The sequence below is a fragment of the Nicotiana tomentosiformis genome, chromosome 11 (assembly GCF_000390325.3).
Source record: "Nicotiana tomentosiformis chromosome 11, ASM39032v3, whole genome shotgun sequence".
Taxonomy (NCBI): domain Eukaryota; kingdom Viridiplantae; phylum Streptophyta; class Magnoliopsida; order Solanales; family Solanaceae; genus Nicotiana; species Nicotiana tomentosiformis.
Window position 1 is genome coordinate 4,268,005 of NC_090822.1, and position 25,595 is coordinate 4,293,599.

Genomic DNA, 25,595 nt, shown 5'->3' on the forward strand with positions numbered 1-25,595 from the left:
TCCAAGTGGGCGCCTGCTAACTTAATAACTTGAAATGAATTCCCTCGTTTTCCAGGTGGGTGCCTGATGTTGACTTAACACTTGAAATGAATTCCCTCGTTCTCCAGGTGGGCGCCTGATGCTGACTTAAAACTTGAAATAAATTTTCTCATTTTCCAGGTGGGTGCCTGCTGACTTAAAACTGAAATGAATTCCCTCGTTCTCTAGGTGGGCGCCTGCAATCATGACAACACAGACAAAACAGAGAAAGTTTTCTGCCCCAGTTTGTACCAGGAACATTCATGGATTGTTAGTTGCATCCCATTATCCAGGAGGGTCCTAAAAACTTAAGACTGAACTTATCTGGAACATATTTTCCTCATGGGGGATTCCTAGCAAAGCAAACAAGATTTCTTTCCCCTGCTTAAAACAAAGAAAATTTTGTCAGTTTGAAACTGTGGCGGTTAGTTTGTGGCATCCTTGCTGAAGGTGTCTGCTTCTACCACTATCCTGCTTCATTCTGATTAGCTGCTTCGGGCTACAAAGAATTGTTTAACCTTTCAATCGAACCTCGAACACAAAACCTCTGAATGACTTGAATCCCTTACACTCAACTCGTCGTATAGCACTTTCATTCTGACAACTATGGAACCTTTGCATTTCCTACAAATTCACAAATCACTTGACCACCTGAACTTCAGTTACCACAGCATTGCTCATTCTAAACCATGTCACTTGGAATGTGCCTGGCCAAATTTCGCTTGGTGCAAATACAAATCTGGTAATGAGCTTTGAAGTCCTTTCTTTCTTGCTTAACAAAAGACTAATTTGACAGAGACTTAGAAAAATAGACCCAAAAGAAACGAAGCGAAGTGACTTCGAGAATTTAGGAAAAAAGAAAAACTGAGATGGCTATTTGAAGAAAAATTGAAAAGAGACTTATCTGAATGAATCAGCTGGCTCTAATGATCATGACATGCATTTCGGATTGATCAGCCTAATCCAAAAATTGGGCTTTCAACGATCCAACTTTTGTGTAAAGTCACCAACCTCTTTCGACTTGTAGTGCCCCGAAGGGTTTTCACCAACAAGCCTCTCTCATTTGTTCATCTCTCAACTCACCGTCGCCTTACGGTGCCCGTGAGGGTTTTCACCAGTAAGACTCTCTCATTTCAAAATTTTTCCTCAGCTCACCATCGCCTTATGGTGCACGTGAGGGTTTTCACCAATAAGACTCTCTCATTTATTCACTTTTTTCTTGTGCCCATGAACAAAGGTGCTACCCATGATGTAAATAATACCTCCATCTCACTTGACTTGGCAACCTCAAAGTTGATCAGAAGGTCTTTCTTTGGACTATAGTGTAGATTTTGGACAGGGTTAGAAAGAAAGGGTGGCATGCAGGCTCAAAATAATTTAAGATGAAGGGGTTCAAAATTACAACTTTTGGAATCAGATCTTTTTACAAAACTAAAACTTCTGCCCCAGTTTCTTCGAATCTGGGCAATTTTGGATTTTTATTTTGATGGGACCAAACCGTGTAAGGCTGCCTACGTATCCTTAAAAGGAATCAGGTCGAACATAGTTCAAACTAGTAAAAGTTGTTTTTTTTTTTGCTTTTATTTTTCTTTTTCTCCTTTCTTTTCTCTTTTCTTTCTTTTGTTTTTCTCTTTTCCTTCTCTTTTTTTTTTTATATATATCTTTCTAACTCTGCTTCTGATTCTAAAAGAGGGGTATGAAAGAAAATAAATAAGGCTCAAAAAAGGGGTAACAAATGATAAAAGTGTTTGGGATAGCAGAATAAAATGCCTTCGTCATTCCAACTTTTGAACATGCCTAGTACAAAATGCGATTGAAGATAAGCAAAGAAATCATACATACTATCTCTTGAATTCATCAGAATTGATAGCCATATCCACACATTTACCTTCTATGTCTGTTAAATACAAAGCACCATTGGGCAACACCTTTGTCACAATGAATGGCCCCTTCCAGTTTGGGGCGAACTTGCCTTTAGCTTCAGCCTGATGTGGAAGGATGCGTTTCAATACCAGCTGACCCACCTCAAATTTTTGGGGACGCACCTTCTTGTTGTATGCTCTTGCCATTCTTTTCTAATACAATTGACCATGACATACTGCCGCCAATCTTTTTTCATCAATCAAACTCAATTGCTCTAGCCGGGTTTTGACCCACTCATCATCATCAATTTCAGCTTCAACAACGATCCGCAGGGATGGAATCTCAACTTCCGTAGGTATAACTACCTCGGTTCCATATACCAGCAAATAGGGAGTTGCACCTATTGAAGTGCGAACAGTAGTGCGATAACCCAGTAAAGCAAAAGGTAACTTTCCATGCCATTGCCTCGAACCTTGCACCATCTTACGAAGTATCTTCTTTATGTTCTTGTTAGCAGCCTCCTTAGGACGATACGGAGTGGAGTTTCGATGCATGATCTTGAACTGTTGGCAAACCTCTTTCATCAAATGACTGTTGAGGTTGGAAGCATTATCCGTGATGATTATCTTGGGAATTCCGAACCGGCAAATTATATTCGAATGAACAAAATCCACCACCGCCTTCTTGGTTACAGACTTGAAAGTTACGGCTTCGACCCACTTGGTAAAATAATCAATGGCCACAAGAATAAACTTATGCCCGTTTGACATTACCGACTCAATCGGTCCAATGACATCCATGCCCCAAGCAACAAAGGGCCAAGGTGCCGACATTGTGTGCAGCTCAGATGGCGGGGAATGAATCAAATCACCATGCACCTGGCATTGATGACATTTGCGAACAAAGCTGATGCAATCACGTTCCATGGTGAGCCAATAATAACCTGCTCGAAGAATCTTCTTCGCCAAGACATACCCACTCATATGTGGCCCGCAAACCCGGAATGCACTTCAGCCATGATAGTCGAAGCTTGTTTAGCATCTATACACCTTAGTAATCTTAGATCTGGAGTTCTCTTATACAATATTCCCCCACTTAAGAAAACTTTGCTAGCCAGGCATCGAATGGTTCTCTTTTGATCGCCTGTGGCACGTACCGGATATATCCCCGATTTGATGTATTCTTTGACATCATGGAACCAAGGCTCACCATCAAGTTCTTCCTCAACCACATTGCAATAGGCATGCTGATCACGGATTTGGATATGCAGAGGGTCGACATAAGTCTTATCCGGATGGTGTAACATTGACGCCAGAGTAGCCAAGGCATCGGCAATCTCATTATGAATCCTGGGAATATGCCTGAATTCTACCGACCTGAATCGTTGACAAAGATCATGCAGACATTGTCGATACGGTATGAGCTTCAAATCACGAGTCTCCCATTCTCCCTGAATCTGGTGAACCAACAAATCTGAATCTCCCAAAACCAATATTTCTTGAACTCCCATGTCTATAGCTAGCCTCAAACCCAGAATGCATGCCTCGTATTCAGCCATGTTGTTAGTGCAATAAAATCGAAGTTGAGCTGTTACGGGGTAGTGATGCCTTGTTTCAGAAATGAGTACAGCCCCTATTCCGACACCTTTCATGTTAGCAGCTCCATCAAAGAAGAGTTTCCAACCTGGCTTTTCATCATGATCAGCCTCGTCAACATACATCACTTCTTCATCAGGAAAATAAGTCTTCAGTGGCTCATATACTTCATCCACCGGATTCTCGGCCAAGTGATCGGCTAGGGCTTGGGCTTTCATCGCGGTCCGAGTCACATAGATGATGTCAAATTCTGTGAGTAAAATCTGCCACTTTGCCAACCTCCCTGTGGGCATAGGCTTCTGAAAGATATACCTTAGAGGATCCATGCGAGAAATGAGGTAAGTAGTGTAGGATGACAGATAATGCTTCAACTTTTGCGCCACCCAAGTCAGGGCGCAACATGTCCTTTCAAGAAGAGTATACTTAACCTCATAAGGAGTGAACTTCTTGCTGAGGTAATAAATGGCTTGCTCTTTCTTGCCCGTGATGTCGTGTTGACCCAACACACAACCAAAAGAATTATCCATGACCGTCAAATAGAGGATTAAAGGTCTCCCAGGTTCTGGCGGGACCAACACAGGGGGGTTTAGCAGGTAATTCTTGATCTTATCAAATGCTTCCTGACACTCATCAGTCCACTTAACCGCAACATTCTTCTTCAGCAACTTAAAGATGGGCTCACAAGTTGTCGTGAGTTGAGCAATAAACCTGCTGATGTAGTTTAACCTCCCGAGCAGGCTCATCACCTCAGTTTTATTCTTTGGTGGTGGTAATTCTTGGATGGCCTTAATCTTTGACGGGTCCAACTCGATACCGCGTCGACTGACTATGAATCCCAACAGTTTCCCCGACGGGACACCAAATGCACATTTCGCCGGATTGAGCTTGAGGTTGTACCTGCGGAGCCTTTGGAAAAACTTTCTCAAATCCCCAACATGGTCGGACTGCTTCTTTGACTTTATGATCACATCATCTACATAAACCTCAATTTCCTTGTGTATCATGTCATGAAATATGGTAGTCATTGCCCTCATGTAAGTTGCCCCAGCATTCTTTAAACCGAATGGCATTACCCGGTAGCAATACGTCCCCCATGGCGTGATGAATGCTGTCTTTTCTGCGTCTTCCTCGTCCATCAGGATCTGATGATATCCCGCATAACAATCCACGAAAGACCCGATCTCATGCTTGGCACAATTATCAATCAGAATGTGGATGTTCGGCAATGGAAAGTTATCCTTTGGACTTGCCTTGTTGAGATCACGATAATCAACACACACCCTCGTCTTACCATCCTTCTTTGGTACTGGCACCACATTAGCTAACCAAGTGGGATACTGAGTGACCCGAATGACTTTTGCCTCCAGTTGCTTTGTGATTTCTTCTTTAATCTTCACACTCATGTCAGTCTTGAACTTTCTTAACTTTTGCTTGACAGGAGGGAATGTAGGGTCAGTTGGCAATTTATGAGCTACCAAATCAGTGCTCAAACCCGGCATGTCGTCATACGACCATGCAAAGGCATCTTTGTATGCAAACAGTGTTTTGATTATTTCTTCCTTGATTTGCGGTTCCAGATGCACACTTATCTTGGTTTCCCTGACATTATTTTGATCTCCTAAATTGATTGCTTCGGTTTCATTCAAATTAGGCTTGGGTTTTTCTTCGAAGTGTTTTAGTTCTCTACTGACTTCCTCAAATGCCACTTCTTCATCATATTCTGTTTCATCATCACCCTCTACTTCTTGGATTGTTATTTCAGAATTAGATTGGCTTCTAAGATTTGGCTGAAAATTCCTCATGCATGTCATGTCATTGAAACCAGCGTAAAAAGAATTGTACAGAGAGAAAAAGCAAAAGAAACAAAAATGAAACGCTATCAGGACTAATGGAAAATAGGAAATTGTATTTCATTGAAAATAAGAGGATAGAAGGGTTTGTACATCGAAACAAGCAAAAACTAAGAAAAATTTGGATTACAACCCTGGAATAAACTAGATAACAGAAAGGAAAACAAAGCAAACTACCAAAACTCCTTCCGGATGGGGAGAGGAGTAGCTTTCCAATTGCTAAGCTTCACATTTGGCCCAACAAGCTGCACATCGGCATTACTGGAACCTTCCCCGATTTCGACCATATTAACCTCATCAAACAGACTCTGGAACCTCTTGATCAGCTCTTCATCAAAGTCGACCACAGGTTTTGAGACCGCTGATATTGGGCGTTTGGCGACCCCTGACTTGACGAAAGACTTGGAGATATGTGGAACAGGTTTAGGGAGTGACCATGCCTTTCCTTTCAAACTTTTAGCCTTTTTCACGTCCTTCCCTATGAGTGTGAATCCCAAACCAAATGTACCGAAACTTTCACGTGGACACACCGGATGCACAATACCCTGCAGAGATGAACCCAGACCTTTGCCCGGCAGAAAACCATTCTTCAACATTTCATTTGCTACCATGACGGACGCGGATGGTATCTTCGGACCTGGAATGCATTCTCCTTCAGGAATTTTCTCGACAGACACTGTTTCGAACATTTGGTAAACCCAAGGCCCTTTATCATCTTCAACTTTAGTAAATGGAATGATTGTGTCATTGTAAGCAGATAAGCTCTCATCACCGTGCACAACTATTTCCTGCCTGTCTCATTCAAACTTTACCATTTGATGCAGAGAAGATGGGATTGCCTTGGCAGCATGTATCCAGGGCCTGCCCAACAACAAGTTATAGGAGACAACCACATCTAGCACTTGGAACTCCATAGTGAACTCAACTGGCCCTATTGACAATTTCAGCATTATATCACCGACAGAATCTTTCCCTCCTCCATCGAAGCCTCGAACGCATACATTATTAATGTGGATCCTTTCAGTGCCAATCTTCAACTTTTGCAAAGTGGACAGAGGGCAAATATTTGCACTAGAACCGTTATCCACCAGTACCCTTGAGACAGCAGAATCCTCGCACTTCACTGTGAGATAAAGAGCTCGATTGTGTTCTGTACCCTCTATAGGGAGTTCATCATCTGAGAAAGTGATCCTGTTTGCTTCGAAAATCTTGTTAGCAATCTTTTCCAAGTGGTTCACCGTGATCTTATCAGGAACATGAGCCTCGTTCAAAATCTTCATCAGGGCTTTGCGGTGTTCATCTGAATGTATCAGCAAAGACAAGAGAGAGATCTGAGCTGGTATTTTCCTCAACTGTTCTACAATGGAATAGTCTTGCATTTTCATCTTTTCCAGAAATTCTTCAGCCTATTCTTCGGTGACCGGCTTTTTTACTGGGATGTGGCCGTCCTTGAATGGCTTCGCTTTCCTCAGTTCTTCTGGGGTAAAACATCTCCTAGAACGAGTCAGCCCTCCGATTTCATTGACTTCTTCCTCTACTTATTTCCCTTTGTATGTTACTATCACCTATTTGTAACTCCATGGGATGGCCTTTGTGTCAACCATTGGTAACTAGGTCACTGGTTTAATAATAACGGGGGTAACACGAGCCCCTTCCACGATTATGACAGGCTTGCCTGGGACCCCTGGCACGACCACTTTTTGCTTTTCCTGGTTCGCTTCAACATCAATCGGAGGCCCTTTCACAACCAATACAGATGGCTTCACGCTGAGCGCGCTGGGCTTCTCCGACACCCCTTTAACTGTCAAGGGCATTGCTTTTGCAGAATCTAGAGCTTTGATTGGATTACTTTCGCTAGCCCGGATCATCATAATAGACTTGGAAGAGTTTTTGGGCTCCCCATCCTTATGAACTATCTCGATCATATGTGTCTCTGCATGGGCCGGCAAAGGATTTTGGTTGATATTTGGCGCCTCTGGGCTCTGGACCACAATTTGATTTGTATCAATAAGCTCTTGAATCTCCCTCTTCAAATGCCATCACTTCTCCGTGTCGTTCCCCGGGGCATCAGAACAATATGCGCATCTGAGGGAATAATTGAGGTTCCATGGAGGCGGGTTTGGTACCTTTGGCTCAATCAGCCTCAAAACGTCCTACTGCCTCAACCTTTGAAACAAACTGGTATAGGACTCTCCGATAGGGGTGAAGGTTTCTTTCCGCTGCTGCCTCTCTTTTATGTAATCTGGCCTTGCCGAAAACTTGGACCGGTAGGGTTTTGGTATGGTTGTGGGGGTGTATAAGGATTTTATGGAGTTGGAGCATGCCATTGCGGGTAGGGATGGGATTGATCATATGATTGTGCGTGGTGAACATGGTATTGGGATAGCCCGACAGAATATCGAGGGTCTTGTGGTGGGAGATAATGTTGAGATGGATCATATGGAGCTTGGGTGTAGGCTTGGGGTTGGGGTCGAGTTTGGGTGTACTGGTGAGGTGGACCCCTTGGGCCACGCCACGATCCAGAGACAAACATAGTGACATCTTCTTTCTTCTTTTTGCCTAACAGGCTTCCGGTGCCATTTCGAAAGACTAGTTATGCTGTATATTTAGTGTTCAAGTTAACAGATAACCCTTGTGAACTTGAACGAGCCACAGCATCGCTAAGATTTGTGAACGAAGGGGCGGAGGGCGCTGGCATTGAGGGTACCACTGTTTTCATCTCGAAGAAAAAGGAATTACCAGGAGAACTTGGCCGGTTCCCACATCTCCGAAGTGATGGCTGGTTAGAAATCAAGCTTGGTGAGTTTTTCAACAACTTAGGAGAGGATGGTGAAGTCGAAATGAGGTTGATGGAAATCAATGACAAAACTTGGAAATCTGGCATCATTGTTAAGGGCTTCGACATTCGTCCAAACTAATTGGATAGATCTCTACCCAGTGGCCTTTATGTTTTCTATTTTGCATCTTTGTCGTGTTTGTCTTTATCATTTTCTAATAAAATCACTGTTTCTCTGTGATAACAGTGAGCTTCTTGTAAGTGCCTGTGATCTTATATATGATCCATCTTTTTTACCTTATTCTGAATTATAATAAAAGCTTCTACGATTTCTACTACTTAGATAATTGGTGTACTCTTTGATCAATAAAAAGCAAGAATATTATACCAAATAAAAGAGGAAAACGCAAATTAAAAATGTTTTTATGCCTTTTTTTTTTTTGCTCTTTTACGGCTGCCGCTCGTTCTCTCTTCTGAAAGAGAGTAACGATGAAGATCAATCCCCTCTTTTAGCGTCTCCCCTCATCCCTTATCTTAGGAATTTTGGAATTAGGTTAGGTCTACTATCAAATGGGGAGTGGGTATGGGCTTGAGGGAGGATTTGGGCTCAAGTTTGGACCAAATTGGCCTTTAAAATTGGCACTTCAATTCTACAAAGCTAAAATATTAATTTCTTTTCCTAAAATATCATACCATAAAAATGTAAAATCAAGCCTAATTAATTAAAACATCTACATTATGACATGAAACTATTTATTGGTATTTTCAAGGATTATAAAAATGGGTTAAAAGTGATATCTTTCTAAAAATACCTAATACCTCAATAAATAACAAACATACCCTTAGGTTGAAAGTACTGACGAGTTGGGACAGGGGTCAGAGTCCAACTCTAATAACTAATAACATCTCATAACAATACAATTTAAAGCAACACAAGTAATAACTCAATAATAAAATGCTCAGCTCGTACAAAATTTCGGGATAATAATATTTTTCTTTTCAATATAACAGTAAAACTCAAATCATTTGCCGAAAGTCACCGAAAATATGAGTAAGTCTGAAACCTGTAATATTTTCCAAAATACTTTAACGACATATAAGAAATCATATTATTAGATGACATGAGGAAAAATACTTCTCTATGCCTATATATCAAGTATGCATGTCTAATGCAATGCAGCACAATGATGAACTCATGTACTCACACTCTCAGAATACTCAATCTCACAGTACTGTATATTATCAATCAGCCCAGGGAAGATCCAACACAAATATATATACAAAGTAACTGACATTCATTCACTCAGTACTGTACAAGGCCAATCCAGCTCAGGGAACTCCATCCCAAATATAAATAAATAAGGCAACTCCATGCCTAGAGAACTCAATAAATAAGGCAACTCCATGCCTCGAGAACTCCATCCCAAATATAAATAAATAAGGCAACTCCATGCGAAGGGAACTCCATCCCAAATATAAATAAATAAGGCAACCCCATTCCGAGGGAACTCCATCCCAATTATATATAAATACGACAACTTCATCCCTAGGGAACTCCATCTCAAATATAATATTCATTGCGCGCATTGCGGGGGTTGTAGTGACCGTTAATTATTATTCGAACAATATTGTATATTCGATCCTTGAGATCATTTCATATATTCACACTACAAGAAAATAAGACTACAACGACATTTTTTAAATGTTGTGTTAAGTCACATAAATGTCACAAAATTATTTACCGACATTTATTTGACATTTATATCAAATGTCGTAATTTTCGGTGTCGGAAATTTTCTGACATTTAAATTAATGTTGGCAAATAAATAGTGACATTTATCAACGACTTTTATCAAAATGTCACCTATTTGAATATAAGCTCAATAAAGTTGCGACATATAAAGAAATGTCAGCAAATATTATTCGTCACTTCTTCAAACATAGAAAAGTCGGTAAATTATCTTTGGTCAGCAGCTTTTTTTCTTTATATACATAAAGAACATTAACTTTTCATACATTTCATAATCATTCATATAATTTTGATATTACAATGTCATACACTACAAAAGAAATTTGAAATAAAACAAAAGAGTCACTTATACATTATTTTTATAAATCTTACGCGATCATTCGGTATTGGTTCTCATAGAATATAAATTTTTCTCCTTGTACATCTTCAGAACAAGCTGAATGCTAACTATAAATAAAGTCCAATGCCGACTACAAGAACATTGATTCACAGCAGTTCACTCAGTGAGCCTCCGTACAAAGAGGCAACTGAAATCTCTATGGCAACACCCTTTGCACAAGACTGTCCTCTTCTTGACTCTAATTTTTGCATATCAACCTAACATAAATCCAATAAAGGCATAAATTAGAAGTTAAAACAGATTAGGTAACAAAAATCAGTTAGCAGGCAACTTCTATAGCAATTATATGGCAAATGGTATCACATGGAATATTAGAACCTGTGCAGCTTAAGAACTTCCATCATACAAACAAAGAAGAACAATGAACTTACTTATCAAAAAGAAAAAAACAATAAGAAACTTCAAGTCTTCCGGAAACACAAGCCACAAATGTAAACAAGTGATCCATAAAGTAAGAAAATGCAAAAGGTGCTTGAACACAAATACATCTTTTCAGTTAAAATAAATGGAAAAGTTCTCTTCGTCGTTTTCCTCTTTCTACTATAAGCATGAAATTTTAGTTGTAGTGTTTACAAGATGTTCTGTTAAAATTATTTGCGTAGATTGATATCTTTCACAAGTGAACCACAAGAATTTTCTTGATCTCATTGATATTGTGAAGATATAACCTTTGACAAGGATGACGGCCCTTGAGTATGCTCCTAGTGCAAGTCATTTTGAGCACCTGCACGGTAATCTTGTTAATTAGTAGTGTATTTCAGTGCTAATAGTCATGCTAGTGTGTTGATTTAGTGATAAGTAATACAAACTACATATCTATTTAACCCAAATTGATCAATTTCAACACTCCAATATCAATAACATAAGCAGAGAACTATTAAATTCATAAATAAATCCTACCTACCACTTCCCAAACCAATCATCAACAACCACAACAAACTTCAATACATAATAATAAAAGAAAAGGTTACAACCATTTTAAAGGCAGGAAATTTAATCCAGTTAACATAATAGAACGAAAATCACAGGAGAAAAAAAAATACTTACTCGTACCTTAATAACCTCGATCAGAAGTTTGAGAATTATCAGTAGTATCTGTCATGTTTAGAGTTCTAAATCAATCTAAGAACAATCTAGGAACAATCAGTAGTATTTGCTAATTAAGCCGAACACTGAATTTCGAGAAATTGATCCTAAATATGAAGCGAGTCCAAAAGAAGATGGCAAAAATTCCTAGAAGATTGCTGCGATTTCATGAGAACCTTACCAATTTTATGAATGCGTGACGACGACATCAGTTATTTGGGTATGAAAAAAGGGGAAGTTTTGTAGGGTTTTTGAGATAAAATAGTAGATGCCCATATACTTAATATATGTTAAGATTAATAATTATAAATGTAAGCAAATTTCATTCATTAGTTATAAATGTCAGTAAATACCGACTAATATAGCTACATTTCAATTAAAAGTCGCAATAATTGTGCCATTTCTTACCAAATGTCATTGATTTCACGACACTTGTAAATAAGTGTCATAAAATTAATCTTTTCCGACATTTATTTTACGTGTCATTGATTAAATGTCGTCGTAGCCCTCTTTTCCTGTAGTGTCAGTTAGAGTTCATGACCCAGTATTACCAGTCTTGTGAGGTTGTTATAATTATTTCCGTTATTGGTTTCGATAAAACAAATGGCTTGATATGTTATTAAAATCGGCTTACCTAGTCTTAAAGACTAAGTGCTGTCATGATGCATGTGGTGAGTTTTTTGAGTGGTGACAGCAATATTGCGAATAGATTAGTGTCATGAGGCTAAACTTGGGGTGCGCTCTCTCAAAATTTCAAGAAGTTAGAGATTATTTAAACCTTGGTAGTTGCAATACTAGTGAAGTTTCCCTTTAATAACACTACTTTTGTTATTTGACATTTAGACTGGTAAATCAGCCATAAGTCGACACAGGATTAAAAAAAAGTAGATACCTAATAGATGCCATAACACACACCTCAAACAAAATCCAAACGAAAAATGTACAAAACAAATTACAGACCTTAATTTAAGGTTGTCGTTTTCCTCTTTAAGTTGCAAGTCAAGTTGCTTATCAACAATATAGACACCATAAAAATACATGAAATCTAGAACAAAAATGACGCAAAAATACAATTCTTAAGACGAAAATAAGTATTAAAAAATTAATGTGACTAAAATATTTATAACGCACGAAAGCATTTGCCCAACTCATCATACATAATGCATGAAATACATGCGTTATGAGAACTTTTCATAAAATTCAAATGAAAAACAACTTTCTACCGTCATTGCAAGTAGCTAGAAGCACTTAATTGTATGTTATTACAAGTTTAAAGATAAATTGCTCAACTTCGAATAACAAAAAAATAAATTTAATGCGTTCAAACAATAAGACAAAAATTAATGCTCGTGAAAGACGAGTGGTCCAAATGGTCCCAAATGTACACCGTAGTCTATTTCCAGATGGCATAACAAAATAAGGGTCCGTTTATACTCAACAAACACGTTTTTTCATTCAAGAGCAAGAGTAATAACTCACTCTTGTTATGTCAATATCTCTCTATTGAGTCCACATATATTTTTCATATCTAGACTATCCGAAATATTTATTTTAATTTAAAAAATTAATGGGTTCAAATGAACTCCTAGTTTATTATAAACTTTGTTTGCCGCTGATATTTGGATAAATTTTTGTGATTTCTCATTGTATGTTTATTTGTCGTGTCAACCAATTGAGTGGATTGTTCAATTACAAAACAAAGCAAAGTTACTTTTTAAACTAATTTCCATTAGCCCAGTGACCTTATGCGAATCAACTCTGTTAAAATTGCTCTTTGCTTCGGTCCGATGAAGGATGACTAACCAAAGAAATTCACATCCCGGGAAGATTATCTAAATTATTTATGTGTACTGAATCTAGGTTACTCGTGAATTAGATATCTTGGTTGCAGTAGTATTTTTGCATTTTCCAAGTTGTTGGAGACTTGAAGTGTTTGAGCATTTGGACTCAAAGTTTATCAAAACCAAGTGAAAATTACTTATCTCCAAGATTATAGTAAAATCCATCATAAATATTTCTCCTCTTGTTCTCCGAAACTCAATTTTTTGAATTTTATTTAGCTAAGTCCCGAAATAGAACTTAAAATAACCCATCCAGTGATACAATTTGCAAACGCAAACCAACCTTCGCATTCGCGAAACACAAAACAGCAATTGCCCGTAATCCATTATCGCGAACCCGACAGGAGTCACGCGATCGCGAAGGACTCTGCCTCGCCTTCATCGCGAACGCGAACAGCTCCTCCGCGAACGCGAAGGCTAAGGACCCAGCCTCTTCCGTGAATGCAACTCCGTACCCCCTTCACGAACACGAAGGCCAAAACTTCCAGGCCACACTCCCTTCTTCGCGAACGCGTGTGTGCTCCGCAATCGCGAAGCACACTGGACACCATTAATATCATCCACCTCAAACATGCTTCGGGTGGTCCGAAACTCACCTGGGACCCGTTCAATCGAGCTACAAATTCACAAACACTAGCTGGAACTATCCAAGGCATCTACACACATACGAAATCACCACATCTAAGAATCATGGACCAAATCAACAGCGGGGCTACTAACACCCTATAGATATACACCTACTATATCTCGAAGTTTAACTTCTTGTTATATATTTTTGGATGTGAGGGGTTAGGGATCGTTGAATAAAAGATGGTTTTGTAGTTAATCTTTTAAACAATACCCATTTTGTGTGTGTATTAGGCTTTTGTGTCTGGTAATTTGGGTCTTAAGATGGGTCAAACGGGCGCCAACTAAGTTGGTTTATTTTGTATTTACCCTTTTGTCCCAAAAAATACAATAGTGACTAAATAATATATGTGCAACTTGACATCTCTTTTCAAGATTATCCAAATGGTCCTAAAAAGACAACCTTATCTGTTTCAACAATGGCAGAATGAGCCGTATTACAAAGGGTTTGCCAATAGACACGTTTTTAACATTCAAGTAAAGAAATTGTTCTTGTTAACGCACCTACTATAGTACTATGGTGACAAATTTTGGAGTCCAGTAAATGCTCTATAAATATCAGGACGAAGCAAAAGGGAGTAGAGCAAACTAAAAAGATATAAAGAGTTATTCTTCTCGTTGATATATTCTTACTCTTTCTTTATTACGTAACAACTGATCAAGTGTTAATATATTATATTTAATCAGCAAGGCCAGTGGATAGCCGCAAGAGACCTTTCAAATACATGGGTGGACAATCCTCAGTACTGGACATGAAAAACTGTTGATCCTAAGTCTGTCTCTCTCAAACTATCTCTCTCTAAATTTCATTAAAATGAGAAATATATTTTAATCCGATCTTAACATTTTGTACTACAGTATTGAAGTGGCAGAGCTTCATAGGGTAGCTTGGCTTGACATTTAGGGAAAGATCGAGACAAAAAATCTTATTTGAAAGAGTAGTTATGCTGTATATTTAGTGTTCAAGTTAACAGATAACCCTCATGAACTTGAACGAGCAATAGCATCGCTAAGATTTGTGAACGAAGTGGCGGAGGGTGCTGGCATTGAGGGTACCACTGTTTTCATCTCAAAGAAAAAGGAATTACCAGGAGAACTTGGCCGGTTCCCACATCTCCGAAGTGATGGCTGGTTAGAAATCAAGCTTGGTGAGTTTTTCAACAACTTAGGAGAGGATGGTGAAGTCGAAATGAGGTTGATGGAAATCAATGACAAAACTTGGAAATCTGGCATCATTGTTAAGGGCTTCGACATTCGTCCAAACTAATTGGATAGATCTCTACCCAGTGGCCTTTATGTTTTCTATTTTGCATCTTTGTCGTGTTTGTCTTTATCATTTTCTAATAAAATCACTCTTTCTCTATGATAAGAGTGAGCTTCTTGTAAGTGCCTGTGATCTTATTTATGATCCATCTTTATTACCTCATTCTGAATTATAATAAAAGCTTCTACGATTTCTACTACTTAGATAATTGGTGTACTCTTTGATCAATAAAAAACAAGAATATTATAACAAATAAAAGAGGAAAACGCAAATTTAAAATGTTTTTATGCCTTTTTTTTTGCTTTTTTACGGCTGCCGCTCGTTCTCTCTTCTGAAAGAGAGTAACGATGAAGATCGATCCCCTCTTTTAGCGTCTCCCCCTATCCCTTATCTTAGGAATTTTGGAATTAGGTTAGATCTACTATCAAATGGGGAGTGGGTATGGGCTTGAGGGAGGATTTGGGCTCAAGTTTGGACCAAATTGGCCTTTAAAATTGGCCCTTCAATTCTACAAAGCTAAAATATTAATTTCTTTTCCTAAAATATCATATCATAAAAATGTAAAATCAAGCCTAATTTGTGAAGGATTTAATTACTTACCGTGCAAATATTTTTTTATGCAATTAGTAGTGTTACGCGGAAGGTAACATGACATATCTTTGACGACGATAAATCAGATAACAACATAGAGAGATATATCAAAATAGACATAAATATTTAACATGATTAGATCAATTTATCTACATCCACATGCAGAGATGAGCAATCCACTATACAACAACAACAACAAAAAAAATCCAGCGTAATCTCACAAGTGAGGTTTGGGGAGGGTAGAGTGTACGCAGATCTTACCTCTACCTTTTACGAAGGCAGAGAGATTATTTCTGGTAGACTCTCGGTTCAGGAAAGGTAAAAGAAGGCAAACAACAAGCATACTAATCAAAAAATCAAAGCAAAAATACAAAACTAACTGTAGATACTGTAATTAGAAAGCCGAAACGAAAGCAATAATAAGTAGCAACAAAAATCAAGGGATATGACAATACACAAAGGACACTAAGTCATCTACTAGAGTTACTGTTACAGACAGGACAACTCTCGGCTACATATCCTAAATCGTTACTGTTATTCTCAACCTCCATATCTTCCTATTCATAGTCATGTTCTTAGTAAGTTGGAGCAACGCCATATCCTGCCTAATCACTTCTCCCCAATAATTTTTCGGCCTGCCTCTACCTCTCCTCGGGGCCTTCAGGGCCAACCTCTCGCACTTCTCACCGGAGCATATGTGCCTCTACTCTTCACATGCCCGAACCATCTAAGTCTCGCCTCCCGTATCTTGTCCTCCACAAGGACACACCCACCTTGTCTTGAATAACTTTATTTCTAATTCTATCTAACATGGTATGCCCGCACATCCATTTTAATATACTCATTTCAGTCACCTTCATCTTGTAGACATGAGAGTTCTTGATTGGCCAACACTCCGCCCCATACAACATACTCCGCCTGATTAATAATATTTTTCTTTACACCACACAAAAGAAGAAGGAGAAGTAAAGCAACTAACTCATAAAAACGAAATCGAAATGTAACTACCAAAGAGCCTAGAATAACAAGCCTCATAACCTCGTTACAATACCGATGCAAATTCAACAATCACAAACAAGTACCACATATATAATCCGTTGCGATGTGCAACCCGATCCCACCATATCTTCACTTGTAAATATTATAATCCGTCCTTATTCTACCATTTTAATTCATTATCTTTCAATTTCCGTTGCGGCGTGCAACCCGCTTACCAAACCATTTCGATCAACATAAACTATTCAATAACAAAATTTACAAAATTTTCTACATCAAGGAGGTAAATTTATAACGCAATAAGGAACCATATAATAAATCAATAATCTCAATATCTCGAAGTTTTAACTTCACAAATTCGTCGGTATCTATCAACTATACAACTCATGCAATGGACTTCGCATTTATAGAATGCAACAAATATTACAAAACAATAAGACAAGTAAAGCATGTGACAATTTAGATATGCAAGTAAAGCAAGTAGAGGCAAATAGCAACTAAGCATGAAGTCATGGAAGGGACGTACAATTTAATACAAGAGTAATTAAATGACAAGTTACAATTACTACATAGAAGTATCACGATCCCAAATTCAACTAGTCGTGATGTTACCTAACCCAACCCGTTAGGTAAGCTAATTTACAAATATCCGGTTCAATTAATATTTAAGTGAATCTAATACACTCCCTAATGACTGGTAGTATAATTCATGAGCTTCTAAAATTAGAATTTACAAAGCAGGTGTGAAATAAAAATACGTCATCTGTTTGAAATATATATGAATAGATTAAAATTCTAAAGCTACCACGAACAAGAGGCAACTATGACTCGAATGCAGGTACATCTTCAGATCCTGCTCCTGCCATGTACAATAGCATCAACATCCAAAATCTGCACGGAAGGTGCAAATATGTAGTATGAGTAGTATCTACCCCATGTACTCAATAAATAACAAACCTACCCTTAGGTTGAAAGTAGTGACGAGTTGGGACACGGGTTAGAGTCCAACTCTAATAACTAATAACATCTCATAACAATACAATTTAAAGCAACACAAGTAATAACTCAATAATAAAATGCTCAGCTCGTACAAAATTTCGGGATAATAATATTTTTCTTTTCAATATAACAGTAAAACTCAAATAATTTACCGAAAGTCACCAAAAATATGAGTAAGTCTGAAACCTGTAATATTTCCCAAAAAACATTAACGACATATAAGAAATCATATTATTAGATGACATGAGGAAAAACACTTCTCTATGCCTATTTATCAAGTATGCATGTCTAATGCAATGCAGCACAATGATGAACTCATGTACTCACACTCTCAGAATACTCAATCTCACAATACTGTATATTATCATTCAGCCCAGGGAAGATCCAACACAAATATATATACAAAGTAACTGACATTCATTCACTCAGTACTGTACAAGGCCAATCCAGCACAGAGAACTCCATGCCAAATATAAATAAATAAGCCAACTCCATGCGAAGGGAACTCCATCCCAAATATAAATAAATAAGGCAACCCCATTCCGAGGAAACTCCATCCCAATTATAAATAAATACGACAACTTCATCCCTAGGGAACTCTATCTCAAATATAATATTCATTGCGCGCATTGCGGGGGTTGTAGTGTCCGTTAATTATTATTCGAACAGTATTATATATTCGATCTTTGAGATCATTTCATATATTCAGTTAGAGTTCATGACCCAGTATTACCAGTCTTGTGAGGTTGTTATAATTATTTCTGTTGTTGGTTTCGATAAAACAAATGGCTTTATATGTTATTAAAATCGACTTACCTAGTCTTAGAGACAAAGTGTTGTCATGATGCATGTGGTGAGTTTTTTGGGTGGTGACAGCAATATTTCGAAGCACGACTGAGATTAGTGTCATGAGGCTAAACTTGGGGTGCGCTCTCTCAAAATTTCAAGAAGTTAGAGATTATTTAAACCTTGGTAGTTGCAATACTAGTGAAGTTTCCCTTTAATAACACTACTTTTGTTATTTGACATTTAGACTGGTAAATCAGCCATAAGTCGACACAGGATTAAAAAAAGTAGATACCTAATAGATGCCATAACACACACCTCAAACAAAATCCAAACGAAAAATGTACAAAACAATGTACAGACCTTAATTTAAGGTTGTCGTTTTCCTTTTTAAGTTGCAAGTCAAGTTGCTTATCAACAATATAGCCACCATAAAAATACATGAAATCTAGAACAAAAATGACGCAAAAATACTATTCTTAAGACGAAAATAAGTATTAAAACATTAATGTGACTAAAATATTTATTACGCACGAAAGTATTTGCCCAACTCATCATACATAATGCATGAAATACATGCGTTATGCAAACTTTTCATAAAATTCAAATGAAAATCGACTTTCTACCGTCATTGTAAGTAGCTAGAAACACTTAATTGTATGTTATTACAAGTTTAAAGATAAATTGCTCAACTTCGAATAACAAAAAAATAAATTTAATGCGTTCAAACAATAAGACAAAAAATTAATGCTTGTGAAAGACGAGTGATCCAAATGGTCCCAAATGTACACCGTAGTCGATTTCCAGATGGCATACCCAAATAAGGGTCCGTTTATACTCAACAAACACGTTTTTTTTGATTCAAGAGCAAGAGTAATAACTCACTCTTGTTATGTCAATATCTCTCTATTGAGTCCACATATATTTTTCATATCTAGGTTACTCGTGAATTAGATCTCTTGGTTGCATTAGTATTTTTGCATTTTCCAAGTTGTTGGAGACTTGAAGTGTTTGAGCATTTGGACTCAAAGTTTATTAAAACCAAGTGAAAATTACTTATCTCCAAGATTATAGTAAAATCCATCATAAACATTTCTCCTCTTGTTCTCCGAAACTCAATTTTTTGAATTTTATTTAGCTAAGTCCCGAAATAGAACTTAAAATAACCCATCCAGTGATACAATTTGCAAACGCGAACCAACCTTCGCATTCGCGAAACACAAAACAGCAATTGCCCGTAATCCATTATCGCGAACCCGACAGGAGTCACGCGATCGCGAAGGACTCTGTCTCGCCTTCATCGCGAACGCGAACAGCTCCTCCGCGAACGCGAAGGCTAAGGACCCAGCCTCTTCCGTGAATGCAACTCCGTACCCCCTTCGCGAACGCGAAGGCCAAAACTTCCAGGCCACACTCCCTTCTTCGGGAATGCGTGTGTGCTCCGCAATCGCGAAGCACACTGGACACCATTAATATCAGCCACCTCAAACATGCTTCGGGTGGTGCGAAACTCACCTGGGACCCGTTCAATCTAGCAACACTAGCTGGAACTATTCAAGGCATCTAGACACATACGAAATCACCACATCTAAGAATCATGGACCAAATCAACAGCGGGGCTACTAACACCCTATAGATATACACCTACTACATCTCAAAGTTTAACTTCTTGTTATATATTTTGGGATGTGAGGGGTTAGGGATCGTGGAAAAAAAGATGGTTTTGTAGTTAATCTTTTAAACAATACCCATTTTGTGTGTGTATTAAGCTTTTGTGTCTGGTAATTTGGGTCTTAAGATGGGTCAAACGGGCGCCAACTAAGTTGGTTTATTTTGTATTTACCCTTTTGTCCCAAAAAATACAATAGTGACTAAATAATATATGTGCAACTTGACATCTCTTTTCAAGAATATCCAAATGGTCCTAAAAAGACAACCTTATCTGTTTCAACAATGGCAGAATGAGCCGTATTACAAAGGGTTTGCCAATAGACACGTGTTTAACATTCAAGTAAAGAAATTGTTCTTGTTAACGCACCTACTATAGTACTATGGTGACAAATTTTGGAGTCCAGTAAATGCTCTATAAATATCAGGACGAAGCAAAAGGGAGTAGAGCAAACTAAAAAGATATAAACAGTTATTCTTCTCGTTGATATATTCTTACTCTTTCTTTATTACGTAACAACTGATCAAGTGTTAATATATTATATTTAATCAGCAAGGCCAGTGGATAGCCGCAAGAGACCTTTCAAATACATGGGTGGACAATCCTCAGTACTGGACATAAAAAACTGTTGATCCTAAGTCTGTCTCTCTCTAACTATCTCTCTCTAAATTTCATTAAAATGAGAAATATATTTTAATCCGATCTTAACATTTTGTACTAAAGTATTGAAGTGGCATAGCTTCTTAGGGTAGCTTGGCTTGACATTTATGGAAAGATTGAGACAAAAAATCTTATTCGAAAGACTAGTTATGCTGTATATTTAGTGTTCAAGTTAATAGATAACCCTCGTGAACTTGAACGAGCCATAGCATCGCTAAGATTTGTGAACTAAGTGGCGGAGGGCGCTGGCATTTAGGGTACCACTGTTTTCATCTCGAAGAAAAAGGAATTACCAGGAGAACTTGGCCGGTTCCCACATCTCCGAAGTGATGGCTGGGTAGAAATCAAGCTTGGTGAGTTTTTCAACAACTTAGGAGAGGATGGTGAAGTCGAAATGAGGTTGATGGAAATCAATGACAAAACTTGGAAATAGCCTAAAATTTTGTCATACAGTAAAAAACGACCTAAGGAACAATAATTATCGCCTATCCATAGTCGTTCCTCATAAAACTGGAATTTCACCCGATTCCAGATTTTCGTATGCCGCCATTTGCATGCATCTGGGCGACCGGACCCAAATGCCTAAAAAATTGCTGGCCCTTCATAAACGACATAATGAACAATTGTCATTGCTTCATCATGACTATTCCTTGTTTTTGGGTTTTATAACCATAAAATAGGAATCCGTCTGATTCCCATATTTTCGTGTGAGCGACTTTATTTAGGTTAATTCTTCTAATTTTTATCGCCTCTAAGCAAGGAGCAAGAAAATAATGAAGTTGTGTGCTTGGAATATAATGGAATTGCAATGACCATAGAAGATCATTTTTCATTAAAACATACATAAATTAACTTGGTACAAGGTCCAAAAAAGATTGACGTGCCACACTTATTTAAAGTGGAACAAAAGGCTACTAAAAGCCAATTAGAACACAACATTAGCTACACTTTTAAGAAAGGAAGCACTTCATTATGTGTGACACTGCATCTTTAATTTCTTCTAATTCTAATTAGTTATCCATTATCTCTTCTTCAGGCAAAGCTGCAGCCAAAGTTTTTGCTTCCTCACCCAAAGTTTCAGCTCCTGTTTTGATCATCTTCTCATCAAATACACATGGCGTAGTGCATAGGCACCTTCTGAGGATTTTGCTACAATGACCATTAGTAAATCCCTCACACATACAAGCTTTTCTGCATGGTGGTTTGGTAATGCATAATCCAGAGAAGGTGATGCTTTCTGCTTTGCATTCTCTAGCTTGGACCTCTACAATCATTCACATTTTACTAACAAATGTTAGAACAAAAGAAAAGATGGAATTGAAAGAAAACTTTTAAACATGAATAAATTCACGGTTCGTGAAGAAATATATTGTAAGGGAGTCTTGGGGCAACGGGTTTGAGCGTGAAAACAGTAAAAGTAGTCACTAATACTTGTATAGAGTAGGTTGTCTACATTATAGCCCTTGGGGCGCGGCCAGTGGCGGAGGTAAAATTTATACTAAGGAGGTTAAAAAAAAAAAGTTAAAAAATAAAATTAAAAAGATTGTGGCTAGTGGGAATTAAAGCAACAACCTTACAAAAGTTTTGAATTCCTTGACCACTATGTTATACTTTTAGACTATGTTGAGGAGATTCAAAATATAAAATATAGAGGTTCAAATTGAATTTTGTCTTATATGTAAAGTATAATTCTCCGGCGCATGGGGTTCCGCCCCTAAATCCGCTTCTGGGTGAGACCCTTCTCGGACCAGGGTGAATGCGGCATGCTTTGTGCACCAGGGTACTTTTTTAAAAAAAAAATATATTGTTCCTATACTATTTTGAAAGAACTAATGCAAACACGTAAGAAATTTTGAAGATTGCAATTCAGAGGTGTGTATGAGCAGTAACTCAACAGAGGTATTTATAGGCGCTGAACTAAGAGTAGACAAAAATTAAAAAAATAAAAAAGTTGAAGCAAAAAAAAAAAAAAGGAAATAAGAGAAGATAAATTTAGGCCAACAACGTGATGCACTGGAGTTATTGGCAATTTTAAGTTTGGACTTTGGAGATACATATTTCTTTTCTTCTTTTTTTGTCTCTCACCGGTTCCGAATTAGGACCTCAGCTAGTGGTGATTCTGCCCGTGTACAGGTAAAAGTACTCCTTATAATATATTCATGACTTAGAAACCAAAACTTCTATCTAAGGGGGGCGAAAGAATTGGTTGTCAAATTTGTCCTATTTATTGCAAGTAATAACAACGACAAATTAATAAAGTAAAGAACAATGCACAAACTTTTATGTGCAATATGACTCTGGCTGTGTAAAAATTACGACCTAATCTAATAACATTTAATTCAAACTCCACTAAACCTTCTCTGCATGTTCCTTAGTTTGTACACATTATATGCCCTCTAAAGAATCAATGGAAGTGTGTAACTTGTCTTAAGGAAAACACAAATAGGGGTATATTTAGAGGGTTTCTGGTTTCTCGTGAACTCAGGCCTCCCCCTCCCAGATCATTTATAGTAATGTAATTATTTTTAAATACTCAAATATATATATTGTATACCACTACAAAAAATGAATAAATTGCGGAGGTTAAAATTACAGTTTGCGGAGGTTAGAAACCCCCGCTATTTGCTGTCATAGCGATTGAGCAGACCTCCGTAGTAAGCATCGCCACTATTAATTTGCGGCAGATAAATGTGGGGTTTCCCGAACCGCCGTGACAACAAATAACGGACATTTATAACCTCCGCAAATTGCAATCTTAACCTCCGCAATTTCATGCGCGAAAATAGAGTTTTATTTTTAAAATTTAATTTTCTTTTGAGTGTATGGGTTGTAAACCCCCGCATTTTCTTATGTGTACACCATCAAAATTTGTTCAATTTCTTTTTGGGGATTTTAACCCCATCTATTTTTAAATATATTATAGAATTAATTTTTTATCATCAATATGCCATACTTTTTTCCTAATATCAATTGAAATATTTATGCTTAAATCAAAACATTAAAATTAAGAAACATCAACATTTCATTAACCGTGAAAAATACTATGACAGAGTAGTATCATATGTCATCAAACTAAATTAGAACATAGTTAATCATCTATATTAGTCAGCTATTACATTGTCCTAATACATCCACTTCAATTAAAATGAATTTCAATAGTTGTTACTGGGATTACTAGCGCCAGAAGATCTTCTTGCATCCGTCTGTGAAACGGGTCCACTAGCTGCATCACTTGGCAATGATGCAAGGGACAAGTAAAATTGGAAATAGAAAATCTTTCACTTAGTGGTCAATGAAAAGTGGATGAAGATCATGAGACACTAAGATCTATATCTCACTAGAGACAAAATATTAGGCAAGTTTTGCCCAGCAAACATCCCAAGTTTGGCCACTAATAAACCAGTGACACTTTCAACAGAATGAAAAGAGACGTGGATATTCTAACCGGAGCAACTCATTCGTTATTATTTGACATGCACACATTAAGGAAGACATTAATGTGACCTTTCAGAATCATAAACATCATCACTAGTCTCTTATCATCATGATTCTTTTTCTTTTATAAAAACTTCCACCAAGATCAAAAGCAAAGATATTTGAAGTGATCAATATCACACCCAAAATTTCATAGTCGCACCATTTATCATAGTGACTCTCAGCACTTTACAAATGAAAAATAAAATTACACAATACAATAAAAATAAAAGAACTTGGCATTTACCGTTGTAGGAGGAGAAGCAAAGATCCCAGCAAATTGTTCTGGTATTGACCCTTCCTTCATTATTATGTATGCTTTGAGAGTATTCATCAATTGATTGTACTTCTCTTGGCATCCAGAAGAAGAACATCCAACATTATTACTACGCTTCGCAATAATTATCTATTTCCTGCCATAAGGTGCAATCAGATTACTACGCATGCCATAGACTGGGCATGCCATATGATCTCATGCTTATCAGATGGCAGATGCAACCAGTAAAGTGTTAAGGTGATCTGTTTGAACATTGCCAATTCTGTTGTCAATTTCCATACATACTTTAGAAAATGTTATCCTTCCCTATATCTCATGAATATAAGCTTATCAGCACATAGCAAGTACACCTTAGAACATGTAAACAGATGAAGATATGACTGACCTTGCCAAGCTAATGCTAATCGTGGAATGCAAATGCTGGAGCACTATATTGAACTGGAGTCTCCTAAATGAATAACGTAAGGTACATTTTTCCACATAAGATACTGTAAAATAAGATCTATGTACGTGAGCTTTCATAGCCTGTAAATTTTGTACCAATAAACAAAGAATACAGGACACAGTTGAATGCAACTGTTCAATAAAATACAAAAAATTCAGAGGAAGATGAAGCATTTGATGTCTTCTCTCTTTTCTTTTTCCAGATTGCCATAAATCCAACCGAAAAATGAGTCATGATAAATGCACAAGTATCAATAATAGCTACTGGTGGAGTATAATACAAAAGTTGCACCGAAACTTGTAGATATCTTTAGAATATAAATCATTCCATGGAAATCATTTGTATTTATAACAATCATGAATGTAACCTAGACATATTTCTTTTGCCTCCTCATTTACATATGATCCAGAAAAATACCTGAGTTTCTTCTTTATAACGGTAGTTCAGAAAGGAAGTCCATTGATCCCGAGTAATACCAACCGGAACATTATCCATAATCTCATTTTTGGTTTTAAGTGGGTCTTTAAACTTCTGCCTACTTGCAGCCCACTTCGTTGCAATAGAGCGACAAACATATTCTGGTGCAACTTCCTCAATGGTGATAAAACAGAAATGATAAGGTGGCGAG

At 37.6% G+C, this 25,595-nt stretch overlaps 1 protein-coding gene, 4 long non-coding RNA genes and 1 pseudogene across 7 annotated transcripts; 3 read left to right on the forward strand and 3 right to left on the reverse strand.

Moving 5' to 3' along the window:
• The first annotated feature begins 7,633 nt into the window (after window positions 1-7,633).
• LOC104099113 (F-box protein PP2-B11-like) lies at window positions 7,634-8,244 on the forward strand. Its single transcript, XM_070188722.1, has 2 exons — window positions 7,634-7,776; window positions 7,893-8,244. The coding sequence occupies exons 1-2, from the start codon at window positions 7,634-7,636 to the stop codon at window positions 8,242-8,244; spliced, it is 495 nt and encodes a 164-aa protein (XP_070044823.1).
• A 1,937-nt stretch (window positions 8,245-10,181) lies between these two features.
• Window positions 10,182-11,808, reverse strand: LOC104099112 (uncharacterized). Its single transcript, XR_011411965.1, has 2 exons — window positions 10,921-11,808; window positions 10,182-10,449 (listed from the first exon to the last, which is right to left on the reverse strand). It is a non-coding gene; the product is annotated as an uncharacterized lncRNA (long non-coding RNA).
• Window positions 11,809-14,478: 2,670 nt separating this feature from the next.
• On the forward strand, window positions 14,479-15,192 carry LOC104117853 (F-box protein PP2-B11-like; annotated as a pseudogene).
• A 5,394-nt stretch (window positions 15,193-20,586) lies between these two features.
• LOC108945898 (uncharacterized) lies at window positions 20,587-21,193 on the forward strand. The gene is made up of 2 exons (XR_001970124.3): window positions 20,587-20,749; window positions 20,835-21,193. It is a non-coding gene; the product is annotated as an uncharacterized lncRNA (long non-coding RNA).
• Window positions 21,194-21,940: 747 nt separating this feature from the next.
• LOC117278569 (uncharacterized) lies at window positions 21,941-23,259 on the reverse strand. Of its 3 annotated transcripts, none has more exons than XR_004508931.2 (2): window positions 23,127-23,259; window positions 21,941-22,035 (listed from the first exon to the last, which is right to left on the reverse strand). It is a non-coding gene; the product is annotated as an uncharacterized lncRNA (long non-coding RNA). The 3 variants fall into 3 exon arrangements; XR_004508930.2 differs by having other exon boundaries at window positions 23,091-23,259; XR_011411840.1 differs by lacking the exon at window positions 23,127-23,259 and adding an exon at window positions 22,857-23,082.
• Window positions 23,260-23,775: 516 nt separating this feature from the next.
• Window positions 23,776-25,495, reverse strand: LOC117280537 (uncharacterized). The gene is made up of 3 exons (XR_011411841.1): window positions 25,385-25,495; window positions 24,493-24,658; window positions 23,776-24,002 (listed from the first exon to the last, which is right to left on the reverse strand). It is a non-coding gene; the product is annotated as an uncharacterized lncRNA (long non-coding RNA).
• Window positions 25,496-25,595: the final 100 nt, after the last annotated feature.

Excerpts from the sequence above, each read along its gene's own strand:
- LOC104099113 (XM_070188722.1), top strand. The coding sequence starts at position 7,634 with ATGGAGTTGGAGCATGCCATTGCGGGTAGGGATGGGATTGATCATATG. Across the intron at positions 7,777-7,892 it reads ATGGATCATATGGAGCTTGG|GCTTCCGGTGCCATTTCGAA; the intron begins GTGTAGGCTTGG and ends TTTGCCTAACAG.